General features: G+C 45.9%; 1 protein-coding gene across 2 annotated transcripts in view; it reads right to left on the reverse strand.

Annotated features, from left to right (window-relative positions):
* LOC149336904 (putative protein kinase C delta type homolog) overlaps positions 1-16,344 on the reverse strand; it is a 439,118-nt gene that overhangs the window by 242,872 nt on the left and 179,902 nt on the right. For both annotated transcript variants that reach the window (XM_089553211.1, XM_089553210.1), the window contains 3 exons: positions 11,488-11,738; positions 2,987-3,143; positions 2,350-2,430 (listed from right to left, as the gene is read on the reverse strand). In XM_089553211.1, the coding sequence (XP_089409337.1) occupies positions 2,350-2,430; positions 2,987-3,143; positions 11,488-11,526 (277 nt within the window). In that variant the 5' untranslated portion in view covers positions 11,527-11,738. The remainder of the gene's footprint in view (positions 1-2,349; positions 2,431-2,986; positions 3,144-11,487; positions 11,739-16,344) is intronic.

Genomic DNA, 16,344 nt, shown 5'->3' on the forward strand with positions numbered 1-16,344 from the left:
AATGACCGCCGCTGTCGGCCGGGCTCTTTTTAAAGCTGATAGCGAATCTTCGAGATAATGCTTTAGAAGTTATTAGAACATTCTGGCGTAAGCTAGAATAAGCTCCGTCCTAATGCGACCAATCGAGATAATTCTAGGCGCGTCTTGCGTCACAAACGAAGCGAAAAAGCGGCGCCTTGCAGCCTTGAAGCATGAACAAAACACAACAAACAAACGCTACAATAATTTGCGGCAATAGGCTGCATGTGTGGCTTCGCTCCAGAGCTGTTTTGAAATGAACTTTAGTACATTTCTTCTTCATAGTTGCATTTTGTCTCACACGATGAATACAAATTGGACTGGCTTTCTCTTCTAAAAAGCTGTAGTTCTAAACCAGCACTACAGTTGCTTGATGTCAAGAAGACTACGATACCCAACAATTCTGAACAAAAGTATTTTTGAGCAGTAGACCAGGCGTGAATGCAATATTTTTCATATAATGTCAAATTTCACTATAACAATCAATATAGCCGCAGATCACCCGACGGCATCTGGTATTCTTTATTATTAACATTTTTGCTATCGTCTAAAGCGTGCCACATTGGTTTTCTATGGCAGTCTTAACTGTTGGATACGATTAATGGAAACATTTGAAAAGAAAGATTTTGCTACATATATGAAGAATATTTCAATATTTCAATACCAGTACCTTGCTATTTTTCAGTTTTCAAAACTTTTGCCCGAGAATGTTGGACATGCACATGCTTAAGATGTATTGTTAGACGAGCCAGTGTGACATTTTTTTACGGGAAGGCGCCATAAGTAGATGGCAGACAAATAACAAACGGGACACACGTATAGGCACATTAACCCATCCAGAGTTTAGTTCTCGTTGTGTGGAATAAGTTAGGTCGGCTAAGAGACAAGGATCCATAAAATCAGTACCGTCATACATAACCGGACAATAATAAAGAGACGGACATGTTGCAGTAATATTTTTCTGTTTACTCACTCAACCGAAGGTATGCCAGCTCTCACCGATAAAATTTGTGAATTGTAAATGATGGGCAAATTGTCGCCGAGGCGAAGCATGTGCTCTAAGGGACACCGTAGCGGAGAGCTCCGGATTAATTTACTCGACCTTGGGTTATTTAACGTGCGCTGGCATCGCACAACACGCGGGCTTTTTGTATTGCGGCTCCATCGAAGCCTAGCTGCCGCGGCTGGAATCGCCCCGGCAACCTTGGGTGAGCAGCTGAACGCCAAAGCCATTGAACCATTGCAGCGGCTTCTTCACCGATAAAGGCGCTGAGAGATCGCTAATACTCGAATAATCGCACTTATCTGTTTTCAAAGCTTTTGGTATTTCTCCTGTTAATTGATTTTCAGTCCTGTTTAGATCGCGGGTATTGCCGAAGTTGAATGCGCGCTAATGCGCCTTGAAGTGAGTAGTTATACGGCCCGAAAGCTGATTATTCGTCTTGAACTGACGTTCATAAGACCTATAATTTAAATATGTGCTCGTGTGTCGATAGTGTGCGGTACCACACGTCACGTAAAGAAGTAAACTGTGTTCTTTGAGCAATGGGCCTGGTTTAGGCCATGTTTCTTCCTACAAATTGGCTTTTTTATGTTATGCATTCACCCTTGCACACGTCATTCCGAGATGCTTCGGAGCAGGAAATGAGACTATTACGTCAGCCCGTTTTTCTGCAATTTTACTCTCCCTCTAAGCCCCTATAGCGTGCACTGAGGCGGTTTGTAAGTTGAAGGGATAATAGGTGTTTAAACATATAAGTAAAAAAAAATGTTTCGTGCTGAGGCAGTCTATTAGACCACTGCTGCATAAAGGCTTCACGTAAGATATTAATTTGCGCCAACAGAATTTAAAGTTTTGCTCTTTGTGTGCGAGTCCTGCTCCCGCCTGGGTAAACGACGGCGGGGCCACGCTAATAATGACTTTTCCAACACGCGCATTCATTAATGTGGATTTTATGATTGGCTTTAATAAGCAAGAGCAGCTTTGTTTACATTCAGCAATCATTGCGCAGAACAACGCTCCCACAATTTTTTATTTTTTTCATGTAGAAATATCAAACTTGCAACTTCTTGGGCTTCGACCGATTTCCTGAGGCTTAGCGGCTGACTAAAATCACATAGTTTATAACTATAGGGGAATAAGTGAGCAGTTTGGTGACAAAACATACACCGAATAAGCCCTCGGGTCACATTTTCAGCCAGCTAGCCATCACCGACTCTCATATCTGGCTCACATTAACATATGGTTATATAAGGTGTTCCTGAAGAGGTTTACGTGTCACCAGGCATTGCTATTTATACCGTTAGCGGAACGTGAGAATGCCGCCTCACCTCTGAAGATCTGCACGTCGAAGCAGGAGTTCCATTCCGGGTAGAGAGACTTCTTGCTCTGGGCCAGCTGGACGCCTTTGCCTGCGTATTTGCGCGAGAGAGCGAGTCAAGAAGCGGCCAGACATTGCCGTCATCATGTTCAATATGTTGTTAGCGTAGCGACGTGTAGGAAACTACAGGCTTTTTTTCGCTATTATCAGCGATCAAGAGTTTACAGCAAAAGAAATGCAGCGTAAGGACTTTCTTGAAATTCACAGGGGGGTGGGTGGGGAGCGGCGGCTAACAAATCTGGACCCAAACGGACACGGTGGAACAGTGAAGGAAGTTAGACGTAGTTAGACGTGATTTAAAGCAGAAGTGAGTTTTGATTGATTGATTGAATTCAAGTTTATTTCGGAAATACAAGATCGATCAATCAATCAATCAATCAATCAATCAATCAATCAATCAATCAATCAATCAATCAATCAATCAATCAATCAATCAATCAATCAATCAATCAATCAATCAATCAATAAAAATGTTAATACTAAATAAGCTATCCGCGATTTCTGCTCGACCGTTTGCGAACGACTACTGTGTTGGAGCAGCGCTCGCTCAGACTTTTCCCGGAGGTTACCGTACGGGGCGGGCGTACCCGGAATCTCCTCGGCCTCCTTGAGGTTGACGACGCAGAAGGGGTCGACGATGTCGTGCCTCGCCGGCGTCGGCTGCTGCTGCTGCTGTTGCGTCGGCTGCGCCTGCGACTCGGACGATTCGTGGCCCGTGTGGCCATTGTTGGGCATCAGCTCCACCTGCACACGTATGATGGGAGTCTCACTGACCCAGTTACTTGCCTCTTCCATGCTCTTTCAGCTGATCAGTGTGGGGGTCTTGTACATTTCACCACAAATTTTGCTCCTGAAGGCTGTTGCCGTTTTGGATAGAGTAAAAAGCTGGTTTTGATCGAGGATTGAGCACCTAAATTTTCTGCAACTAAATTTTCAACGTGCGGCTGCAGGAGCACAAGAACTCACTGGACTGCAGAAAACCGGTGTCTTCGAACCTTGTTTTGCACTGCCGTGAGTGCAAGGATCTCGGGACCTGCAAGTGCTCGCCGGACCTTGACAACACTACGATTGTGTACAAGCATGACAACGTGTTGTGTGGGGAAATTTACGAGGCATATAGTATCGCCAAGGCTCATAACACGTGCGTGGCCAAACCGTCTGTTACTATACGGGAAAAAGAGGTAGCTCATCTGGACAAGTGTTTTGCGCCTTGATAGCAGGAGCTGGCGGTGACTGTTGTGTTTAGTTTTAGTTTTCTTCTTTTGGTTTTTGACCAACGATTTTATCGCACTTTCTTGCTTTATAATTCTACGTGTTTTCGAATAAACTTCCAGTTGTTAGTCAGCGCTCGTGTCGTCTACTCTTTCTGTCCGTATTTTTCGCGCTAAAATTTTGCACGATGTAAATTTTCTGCTTGTTGCAGAACTGCATGCGAGCATTGAAAGGCACTTTTGAGTACTCGTACCAATAATGAGTTTGTGTACATTTAAGGTGCCTCATCGGGAGCCAAGAGTATTGCCCAGTTATCTATGCACCTCTTATAAGGGCGCAAGTTATGTGGCACATGGATTAGTCAGTGAAGAATAATGGAGGGTGACAGCTGAGAGTGATAAAGAGGGCGCCACTAGATAAAGTTGAAGGCGAGACACGGCTGAACTCGTTACCAGGAGCTCGGGACAGGGGTCGAGATCCTTGTCTGAACAACACGTGATGGATGACCTTGAAGGTTCAAATTCCGTGCGTGCAAGCAGGCGATGATATGCAGGCAAAAAAGTTTGTAAAAGCAAGGGCATTGCCTATAATCTAAACTTTTTCTCGGCGTAGAGGAACTGCTGGTGATTATCTGCAGTACTGATAAAAGCTAGCCGAGGCTCGCTCAGTACCGAACAGTTATTGCGCAGTTAATTTATGCCTGTAGTGGACGCACGCTGAAAATCTCTCCTGCAGTTGTAGTAGATCGTGTTCAGCATAAAAAGGTGCTGGTTTCATTGGTTATGCATCTTTGGCCTACAGTAAAACTGGACAAGGACTTTTGGTTGGATAATTGTCCATATTTTACTGCTGTCTTGAGAATGGAGAAATTGAAAAAAATCGATGATGCACCAAGGTCACGCAAACACATATAAATTTGTTTGTCCACACAAAACGTCTCATGTGGGGTTCTTTGATCGTTTTAGTCTTTATTGAGAACTTACTGCGCTTTTCGTATAAGCGCTGTAGGCGGGAGCAATGCCTGCAAAAGCTAATTTTTAGTACATTGTGAATGTTATTTCTGGCATTTTAGCGTATCGTCTCTGGCGTATATTGCACCTGCTTTGAGTGAATATTCCCTGTGTCTTTTTTTTTTAATGCAGCGAGATTGTTTATTAAACACAAAACAAAAATTGGCAGTGGCTTGGCTCTGCTTAAGCCTGGATATACAAGCTGCAGTTATGCTTTGTTTGACCTCTTGGCTGTCGCACTTCGCGCACAATGCACTGGGAGCACCACGATAACGGTGTAGGCAAGCGCGTTATTACGCCTCCTTCCACATGCGTAGCAACTGTGGTAAACCAGGTAAACACGCGGCGGCAACGAAAGGGCAAACGGTGGCGAGGAGGCGAGCGCGCAGTTGCGCTCACGCGTTCTCGCAACGCCATGCGAAAGAACCTTCTCCTCTTGGGACGGCGGGGGCGACGTACCGCGCGGCAGCGGCGAGGGGTAAAACGGTGGCGAGGAGGAGAAGTGGCGACGTAGCGCGCGCCGCGGCGGCGCTCAGGGGTGGCCCACGTGAAGCGCGGTGTTGAGGAGCCTAGTGAAGCTTTTCGCTTCAATGACTACCTGCCTGTTACACAATTTAAACCTTTATAGTTCATTATAGCTCTTAATTCGCTGTAGCTCTTGCTTCGTTATAGACGTCGATAATCTTGGCCTCAAGTCTCGAATATCATCTGTCCTACCTGCCATCGTGTATACCGAGGACAACATACTTAGTGTATAGTCTGCCGACAATGTGTACTGGTGTCTTTGTGGCCAGCGTAATATACTTGTGCACCCAAAACGGTTGCGACATGCAAATCCATCCAAAACAGGTGCTCGCGACAGAACCGCGGCCCGTTTCGGCTTGAGCCGGCAGAAGACGAGGCTGAATTTTGTTTATTTTTTTTATTTACAGATAGTGCAATCCACAAGGGATTTTAGCAGGGTGGGAATATAACGCAAACGTAATCAAGAGCAACAGAACAGGCAAAGTACACTGCCAGGTACAACAACAAACTCCATAACAATCGCCATTTTAACACAATGCACTAACCAGCAAAATATGAATTTTTTTTTTGGTGGGGGTGGGGGTTGTCAGCAGAGACTGGCGGCAAACAAAGAAAGGAAGGGTTGAGTTACTGCAGTATTATTTAAGTTATTCCATTCAGGTACAGTCGTGGGAAAAAAAGAATATTTAAAACAATTATTTCTTACTTGGAATGGTGTCATAGTTAGTTGATGCATCTGCCTGGTGTCATATCCGGAAGAAAATGTAATTATATCAGAGATGTTAACGTTGCAATGTCTATTTACAATCTGATACATAAACTTTAGTCGGGAAAGATTGAAGATTTGACAGGCGTCTTTTCCCGTCCGCATTATTGTCCTAAGGTGTCCTCATATATGCGTACCGAGCACCTCCAATGTGGCCAGATATGGGTGCTTCAGAGAAGTTGCAACGCGCGCCAGTTTCCTTCCGCGGCCCTCACACGTGTCGGCACCCTGAAAATGAGTTTTGGAGGAATGCCACACAAAGCACGGAGAGGCTATTTCGAATATTTAGCCTGTGTTCTTGCTTCTGTAGCCCATATGGGCCGCGATAGAAAGGGTGCTCGGCGGCAATGAATCACGTGACGTCATGGGCGCCATTTTGTTGTCCAGGGTTCGCCTTAGTAGTGCCGGCCATAGCAGGATGCGATATCATTAGACACGCGCGGCTTTTCGCAGTGCTTCACAGACAACAAAAATGGCGGGTGATGTGACCTCGGTGCACACTCCTTATACCCGTTTTGTTTGCATTCCCTCATGACCCACAAAACACGCAGGTGAAAATAGAGCCAGTAGACGGCTTTGCAGCACAACAGCAGTGCATTACGGTGAAGAATGAACTCTAGACATAAGGTTATGAGTTCTCTGACCATGGCCGGTTTGTGGTCAGCGGAAATTTTCTTAGGCTTAGGTTTGCACGCCCATTTCAGTCTTGTGAAACCGGCGCAATGTCCATGATGTGAAAAGGAAAATCAAACTGCAGACGGCATATCACAAGCACAGCGGGTTCGCACCGGACTATGTGGTTAAGCAGCGAGCGAACTCCAATGAGCCTGACGACTGTGCCGAAGCGTAACGGCCGTACACACCCCGCTACATGACATCGTTTAGCGGTCCCCGAACTGGATTGTCGGCAGAGATAGGTGCGCCAGTCTGAAAATTTTGTGGTTCCGAAGCCGACCAACAGACGTGAGAAACGTTCCATCCGGCCGCGTTTAGGTGGGGAAAGTTTTGCGCATCTTTTTTTACTGGGCTTGCAGGTTATGCTGGTTAACTTCAGTTTCTGGAATCAAAAGTGTAAGGACTTTCTGCGCACCGTCACAAATGTACATGATCAGCATAAAAATCAAGATAATCCATGAAAAACCAGCGCCAATGTTGATAGCGCTCGATAATTCCTTGATGACCATAAGCTAAACCGCCCGCGATTTGTTGCTGGCACGTCTACCCACTACCCGAACATTGAGTACCAATTCTGGACCATGCCGGCAAGCAATATGATTAACAAAGTCAGGCACACGATTAGGTGTCACACGTCTCAGCGCAGATAGAAATAACCCAAGATAGGTTTCCGTCATTTGGAGAGCAGCACAACTTTTTTTAGCACCTAGTACAATGCAAGGCGGAGCGAGCGATGATTCAGACCAAGGTGGTTAAGCTGCTTTATTTCCATGGTAACACTACAGTGATTGGCTATGTCCACCAGACTTTGCGGCACCGCTTTGCGACCACCGATTCCCCCCCCCCCCCCCCCCCCAAAATAGACAATAGGAAGAAGATACGATGGTATTGAACTACTCGCTGTGTGAATGAAAAAAGTGAATGAAAAAGTATCCTCATCAGCGCGCACTTCTTGACTCAGTGTCGCGCATTCTGTTCGCTGGGTCATTCCCGACTCCGTAAGCTTTCGTTCACCAAGTGTGACGAGTCTTTTATGATATTCGTTGTCGCTTCTTCGCCGTTTCTTGCTTTTTTCTTTCCCTTCAAAGCCTAACTGTGGCTGTTCGTGCGTGCTTCCTTTGTCTGTTTGTCTTTACCCTGTTTGTCTTTACCCCTCAGTTTCCACGTCCCGTCTTTGTTGCGCTGTTTCAAAAATGAATACGTACCAACTTGCCCAAATTTCTGCTTTACTCCTTTGTTTGTTTTATTTGCAAAATGAGCGTAGTGGCGTAGAAGGCGTGCGCCTCCCCGTGTTTTGTGTTCGCCTCGTGTACCTTCAGACTGCAGAAATTATCTCTTCCACGGGAGCCTTCGTCCTAAGAACTTGCGCTCAAAAACGGTAGTCTTCTTTTAGCCACGCTGCCAGGAGCAAACCTTGTATTTAATTCGTCACTTTGGGCTACCTTAATTCACAAACGAATTTTGTGCTCAACCACGAATAGAGAGCTATAAGCTCCGGATTTCCGACTGGAGTACACCGTAAGAAATCACTCTTTAACGCTGAGAATGAAGAGAACAAAAGTCGGCTCAGAAGACAGCATGGCTCTCATATGGATGTCGTCGGCATTAGGTGGGTTACAGACGATGGGCGGGTTCTCTTAAACAACACTTGGGAAATTTGCTCCTAACGAGCGCAAATCTCCGCTTCCAGTCCGGAACACTGATCGCGAGTTTTTCCGGAGACCCTAGAGGTTTCTAAACACGGCAACACAAGATAACTCGCCCAGCCTTTTGTCTGACCGAATTAAAATTAAAAGGCGCAACCTTCGAAGGACATTATTACAACTCGAATTAGGCTAAAAGGGTAAAAGCTTAGCAGTAGGGTAGAGTCGGGAGAACGCGACATGAGATAATATGCGATTTTTTGCTACTTAACGCCACCCCTTAACATTCAGGCGCGACAACATAATAATTTGTAATTCAGCTGGCTTGACCGGCGACATCTCCACTGCCAGTCAACTTAAAGATGTCAAGATTGGCCTCTTCTTGAGCACTTAAAGAACTTGAAGGACACTTAATCTCCACCTTCAGGATATGATGCGCTAGTGGTAATGGTATCCTTCAGCCACCTGGGAATCTCTTGGCGAATCACTTCACAGACACGGACACTGTTATTTTCTTCATCATCACATAACGCTTAACCTACTCTTAAAATTACAGACCAATAGCATTAGAGGTACCCTCCACGCAAGTACTGCTTTCTCTGACGCCTAGGTTCTACCTACATGCCCATATATATGAGGAATTGGTCATTCTACACTTTACATTCATATATTTTGGGGTGTCTTCATACCACTACTGCCGTAGTGGTGCAGCGATTAAGCGATGCACCGCTGCCCCGGCAGGGGGTTGTTTCAAAAACGGCCACTGCTGGGGATTATGAGACGCAGGTAGCTCTACCTGAGCAACCTCCAGCGACCGGCCATTAATTTAACTGCCACCTGTCACGGTGGGAAGTCTGCTCACGATGCTCAGGTTGTGATGACTTCACCAGGTCAACTGACTTAGGTGGCAAGACGGCCGCCTGTATTTCTTGAAATGCCGATGCCGGAGTTGCCGCAGAACAGGGGCTTTAACGCTACTGCGTTAAAAATTGTGAGGTTAGCCTTGGTAAACGAGAAAGCGGCGTAGAACGTTCGAAATTCCGCATGCCGCATTTTTCACAACTGCCAGCGCAACCGACTAAGCGTAGTTTATTTCTTACAAATGGCTTCTTCACTTCTCTTTATTCACCTTAAAGACCCCCTTCAGGGGGTATTACATATGGGGTGGGTTAATATATTCAACAATAATAAATGCATGCCATTGCAGTACGATACAAGTGGTTACAGCGGATAAGAATGAAGATGGGCACGTGATGACTTTCATGTGGAGAAGAAGAAGAAGAAGATGGTGGCAACATCGGCGTGGAGGGCATTGCAGTTAACAATGGTGCGGGGAAAAAAGGAACCTGAAAACGTTGAACTGCGCGATAGAGGCCGGGTGATCTGAAACGGGTGTGTAGTGCGGTGAGATATGCGGGTCGGATGAGAAATGTAAGGTGTTTGATTCAGAGTGCTCAGGAATAACTTGTGGCGCAAACACATGCGGGCGACGCGGCGGCGAGCTTCAAGGCTTTCGAGACCGGAATTACTCTTTAGAGATGAAACGCTGATCGCATATGAATAAGCAGAGTGAACGAAGCGAATAGAGCGGTTCTGAACTGATTCGAGTGCATTTGTTAGGTATATTTGGTGTGGATTCCAGATGGGACTGGCGTACTCGAGTTTAGGTCTAATAAGGGTTTTGTAAGCTGGAAGCTTCCTAGAAGGTTTTCCTCCGAAAATTGAAGACTGTTTGCGCCTCACGTTCTTGCGAGGGAATTATTTTAGCAGGAAGAGACATATGGGAGAAACCACAACATTCTGGTGTTTCGGAGGGTCTGAAGCAGCGGTGACGGTTTTATTGCTACTTCAAAAAATTTACGCTTGTTTTATTGCTGCCGAGGATAGACTCAAAGTTGAAAAGAACAATAGCGAAGGAAAGCTTATCTAAAGGGAAATAAAGCGAAACATAATTTAGGTGACATAAACATTAAAAATATGGAGGGCACTTTAGACTGCTTGCGTGCTTTTAATGCGAAATCAAAGTTTCTTTCAATTAAATTGCTTTTTACTTTTATTTATTTAATTTCTCTTCATTTCTAACGGCCCACCTACTCATCTGCATACAATCGCAAGACAATGCATGCACCATGTTCACATTTGTTCGCTAAGGAGCGGCGCGGTTTTGTGTCCTTCGTGTTGTGTGCTCCCCTCGAATCTGAAGAAATTTTTTCTCTGATGCACCCATGACGTCATCTGGAATTTTTGGGATCACTGGAGCTGGTCAACTCTGACGACGGGTTTTCGTTGCCGATGAGTCGTATAATGCTTTCACATTAATGAAAAAAATTGTAGTAAAAAGCTCAGGACTTACTTCAACAATGTCGCGGTAAACGGCGCATAGCGAACTGTGGTATTACTGAAACTAAGGCAGATGACATGCTGTCATTTGCGATACAAAGCAGTGCTTGTCGATTATTCACTTCATCTTTTTATGTAGAGTGTTAAGTAGCAGGTGATGCTGATGTAAGCACTATCTTGTTATATGTGACGTCAGCACTGCGTAAAAGCATCAAGGAAAATCAAAGGCTGTTTTTGGACATATAGAACTTAGAATTAATAGGCAACGCGCCCTATAATACGAGGACAACAGGCCGTTGTAAAGCGCCAAAGTGCCGTACGAACTATGGGTTTCAGAGTCTTAGGAATAACCTGCCTCGATTACTAAATGAACATATTAAAGCAGGAACAGATATTTTAAAACTAAATTTCCGGAACCTGAAGGCGTTGTTTTATTAATTTGCATGTCCCTAATACACACCACGCATTTCATTAACAAAACACCTTGTACAGATATTTAGCCAGTATTTCATTATAACTGTCTTGATTCCCCGACCGTTCCATGAGCTTGTCGCCATATCTTTCATAAAAATGTCAAGTTATAATTTTGTTTGTTTCTGTATATGTCTGTACATTTTGTTCTGTAAATTTGTTTCTGGATTGTGTTGCTTCGTTGCCGTCAATGCCAGGGGGACCAAGATTTTTTTCAAGCCGTAAAGGAACGGCTTTTCTTCTTGGCCCCTTTCACAATGTGTACGTCATGTTGTGAAGAACAAATAAAACGATTGAAAAAAAAAGTACCTGCACGAGTTCTGCTTTTTTCTACTGGTAACTTCTAATATCGTCCAGGGACGGTACAGGCGCAGCAGCCAGACATTGTGAACGTTCACCAAAGTTCGGAAGACACGAAAATCAATGCATGCTCGTCGATCTCTCACCTGAAGGAGCTTGACACGGACGAAACCCAGTCCCGTCATGGTCTTCGTGTGTTCCTGTGTTTTGTTCTGTTCCAAGCCGGGTCGTGGGTGGCCGCTCAGCCGCTCGTTCGACCTGTCCACCTCCTCTGCCTCCTCAGCAGCCGAGGCATCCGAGCGCTGGGACGCCCGGCTGGCACTGCTGCCTCTGCGACTGCCGCTGTCGCTGCTGCTGCTAATGCTTCCGGCTCGACTGCTGCCGGAACTCGCCGAGCCTGCGATAGATTTCAACACCTGTTAGCAAAGCAAACAAGTTGTGGCACGCGCTCACATTTTTTTTTCTACGCCGGCGTGTCACTCGGAGATATCCCAGCTGGAGCGGTAGCTCAGTGGTTAGAGCACTCGGTCGCCGAGCCCGAGGACTTGGTTTCAATCTCGGCAGTGACAGGTATGTTTCGATGGTGGCGAAATGCAAGTCAAGCCTTGTACTGCGCGATGTCACTGCACGTCAAGATCTCCATGTAGTAGAAATTTGTCCTGGGCCAGCTACGACGCCGCCTTTTTTTGCTTCACCTTCTTTAACTTCCTTAATCTTCCCTTTCCCATGACGCATTTGGGGTGTCCATATAGAAGTGTGGCAGTTAGGACGCATTTACTTTCCTGAAAATAAGTTTTCAATATATTTAGAAAATGCCCCTGAGGACGAAGGCAAGGGCGCCTAGGACGACATTTATTAGCCATACACTGTTCAAAGGCACTCGCTCACGTTGACGTCACAGCCGCCTTTAGCTGTGTAGTGTCGCGTCTCATGCATTATCACGATTGACTATCACGACGCTGCTCATCGTTAGAAGGCAGCACTCTCGACCGCTGCGAGTCTAAGCGGACTTCCCGATGTGACAGTAAGTAACCCAACGTAGCTTGTTTTGTTGCGTTACTAACCACTGCCTCTAACGCCAGAGCTACATGTGTAACTTCGGGAATTGGAGTGCGGCTACCTGTTCGTGATCATTCCTTAAGCAGCAACAAGATCACTTGGGAAGGCACTGTCGGGAGCGATAACCATAAAGTGAAAGTTTCTGATCAGTAGCTCTACTTGAGAGGGATTTGGAAACGAGGGCGGTTATTTAGGAACTAGCGCCGCTAACAGGTAAACAAAGAAGGTAATATCCTCGCATTGCTGCTTGCAGTTAAACTTGCAGTTTTTTTTTCCAAATAGGAGAACTGCTACGAGGAAGCGCTGAAATTTCCAGAGAAAAACTGAAGTCTTCAGCAGTGAATTCAAAACTTCGCGCGTGCACCCCTATATAAAAGGCACCATAGAAAATTGAGGCTAAATAAGCAGTACCACATGTACTCGCAGCGTTGCAACGCACTGTTAATTTTGGCATGAAGTCCGCGGGTTCTACATGTTCTAAAAGTAAAATTTGAGATTTTGTGGACTGCCAATACGAGCGGAGTGTACAGCCTTTTCATTTTTCAGTGACACCCAGTATAGCATACAGTGCAACTTGATTCTGTGTACGGAGTGCGGAATGTACAATAGACGCGGACTGTGTAACGGGTGCGAATAATCTACAGAAGAGCAATTTTTTTTTTCATCCGAAATTGAGCCATGCGGACTGATAATACACCGCACGAGGACTGTATTCCGGGAAGTACGGTTACATATACAACGGGTTCCCGCATCAAGGCTACTAATTCGTTCCCAAAGACAAAGTTGTGGCAAAAGGTGAATAATCTTCAAATTTAAGATCACGAAGGATGCAGGGAGTGGACAGAGCGATCGAACAGTAGAAAACGCAGCATTCTAGATTTTGTACAGGGGGCCAGACAGATGGGAATGAAGCGATCAGACTGGAAGGAGAAGGAGAAGAAAATAATCACGAGCGTCTAGTGGGCGATTACCCTACTTTGCCACCCTTAATACGAAACGGCAGAACAGTACAGTGTTTCCTGAAGTGCAGTATAAGTACAGCATCCGTTCGATCCGTTGTTTGCAATTTCAAGACCCTTCGCCACGGTCAATAACCAGCTCACGCAACGATAACTCATACCGCCAGAGTTACAGCCTGCTGGTCCTTCCCCTAGTTTGCAGATAGAGCGTTAACTGTTGAGGTGTATTTCTGGTCATAGGCTGCGCAGCGTGGTGACGAGTTTTAATTGTAAGCGAATAGAGGTACGGATGTATCTGTAACGTGCTTTATGCCCTCTACACAACAAGTGGTTATTCACATTAATGCAAACTTCTCTACAAAATCATTTGCTTATATATTGAGCTTGGCGCTTGATGGCCTTAGTTGCCTATGTGCCATCATCATCATCATCGATATCATCATCAGCCTGACTACGCCCACTGCACGGCAAAGGCCTCTCCCATGTCCCTCCAACTGACCTTGTCCTTTGCCAGTTGCGGCCACCGTATCCCCGAAAACTTCTTGATCTCATCCGCCCACCTAACTTTCTGCCGCCCCCTGCTACGTTTGCCTGCTCTTGGAGTCCACCTAAAACCCAGTATATTACAATATTAATAGAATACAATACAGTACGATACAATACAATACAAAAAACTACGAGGAACTTTAGCGGCTAAAGTGGTGAAAGGCGAAAGCCTGAGTGCTGCATTTTGCTACGAGATTGTTCACTGTACATTTTGTTGGTGCATTAATTACCTGCCACTTAATGACGCTTAAACTTCGCCTTTAGGAGTGGAACGCGACTGCGTTTTGTAGCGCTGCCACGGAGTCCAAGGAACGCCACCACCCGTTCGGTGCGATGCGTTGCCCTTTGAACGCAACGCTTTTTGAGGAAAGGAAATGGGGCTGTAATTCTCTGTCATCTCGGTGGACACCTGAGCCGCACCGCACAGGAAGGGAGGAAGTGTGAGTGAAAGAAGAAAGAGGGGTCGTAATGAAGAAAATGAAAGTTGTATTTGAGGAAAGGAGATTACGCAGTAACTGTCTCACATATCTCAGTAGACACTAGTCGAAAATTGTATTCGAGGAAAGGAAGTTGAGCAGTAACTGCCTCACATATTTCGGCGGACACCCGTCAAAATTCGCGCGCGCTGAGGACCAATCTGAAAGGCGGACAAATACGCGTTGCTCGTCGGTAAATTGGTTTTTGAGGAAAGGAATTTATCTGTCTCTCATATCTCGGTGGACACCTAAACCTCGCCTTAACGGGAAGGGAGGACGATGGGAGTGAACGAAGACACCGTATTCACTAGACGGACCTTTGTTCATTCCAAACCATCGAGCTGGCATGGCGGAGTGGTAGCGTGCTCGACTCGCACTGCGGAGACCGGGGTTCGATTCCCAAGTTCGGCCAATTTCCTACTTGGTTTTATTTACTTATCTGGTCTGACTAGAAAGGTTAATTAGATTAATTGTTTAAGTAAGCAATTAACTAAACTCGGTCAAATTTACTTGGAGCAACTTACTCGGACTACAATTGGCCCCGTTTGAAATTCGCGCGCTTTGACGTCACGACCGTTTCGACCAACTGAAAAGCGTGACATTTCTGTCTACAGCTCCTGCTTACAACGATGAAGCATTAAAGGCTTCCGCCTTAATACAATGTAACGCAACGCAACACAGCACAGCCCTTCACATCTCAGTACAACACAACACAATAGAGCACAACACAATACAATGCACTTATAGCCTGCTTAGCATCGTATCACGATTTAAGCTCGCCCATAGATAGCAGAACAAACCAAAGCTCTGACGAAGATCTCGCAGCAATAAACAAAACCCGTGGGCCCGTCTCGATTGTGGAGCCACGAACATTGCCTAATACGAATTGCGCCGGTAATACTCTATTAGTCCTCACAACGCTGCTGTTGAGACCAGCTGACAGCGCTCCAAAAGTTTGTACAGCCATTTACATATAGCTCTGTCTCGCTACGCAATCCACGAAGTGTGCGGCAGGGGATGAGGATGCCAACAATGTCTAACTTGCTACAAAACAAACGCTCAGTGGATCTAACGAAGATTTACGCGGCAACAGGGCGCATCATCCCCATTTTTACGTCTCTGCCTTTCTTTTTGTTTCTGACCGCGGCAACCAATGCAGTGTAATATGCACTCATAGAGAAAGAGAGAGAGAGAGAGAGAGCAGAGCGCTCGTGGGAGCCACTGAAGTCCTTAGACAAACTGTTGCGAAGCGACCTCGCTTTCAGAGCTGCGATACACATGCGGCCAGAGCGCACAGGCGTCTCGCGGCGTTCCACAAGGCTCTGCTATGCATTCACCTCCGCCGCTACTACGTTCACGCGCAGGTGGTTAGGACTCTAAGGCGGCCGGGAATTTACTGCATGCCTGCTGAAGCTAAGCGGTTGTCCGAAAAAAAAAAGAGAAAACGGCTCGAGCCTAGCTGTACGGCTTTCTACGTATTCAGAAAGTTAGCACTGTTTATGACGCACGAAGCCGAGAAGATTTGTTTACAGTGTCTGATGCAGTCAACGCAGTCGACGCGTGCCGTCGACATGCAATGCCCAAGTGAGGGCAATGGAGTGAAATAACGGTGTTGGTGTTGCAGGAGAGATCCTTAAAGAGCGTTCCTTAGTAAGACGGGAGTTTCGCGTCTGCCGGCGGCACCCCAGCAAAGTGAGCGCCCAGAAAAAAGCTAGCTTCAGTGCTGTCGAAAGCATGCGCTATATGGGAAAAAAGCAAGGTAGTACACTGAGCAGGCTTAGGTGTTGGTTATCTGGCCAAAGCTCTCCTCGTGGGTCGCTAAAGTGAGCATGTGAAAACATTTTCGTCGAGTACAGTTTTCGCAGAGAAAAGACTACTTTTTTTCATTTCGATGTCAAAGCTGAACATTTCTTGCTTGGCAATATCGAATACAGGTATATATGAAACCTCATTTATACCTCAA

The sequence above is a fragment of the Amblyomma mixtum genome, chromosome 7 (genome assembly GCF_055824585.1).
Source record: "Amblyomma mixtum isolate Tamu chromosome 7, ASM5582458v1, whole genome shotgun sequence".
NCBI classification, from domain to species: domain Eukaryota; kingdom Metazoa; phylum Arthropoda; class Arachnida; order Ixodida; family Ixodidae; genus Amblyomma; species Amblyomma mixtum.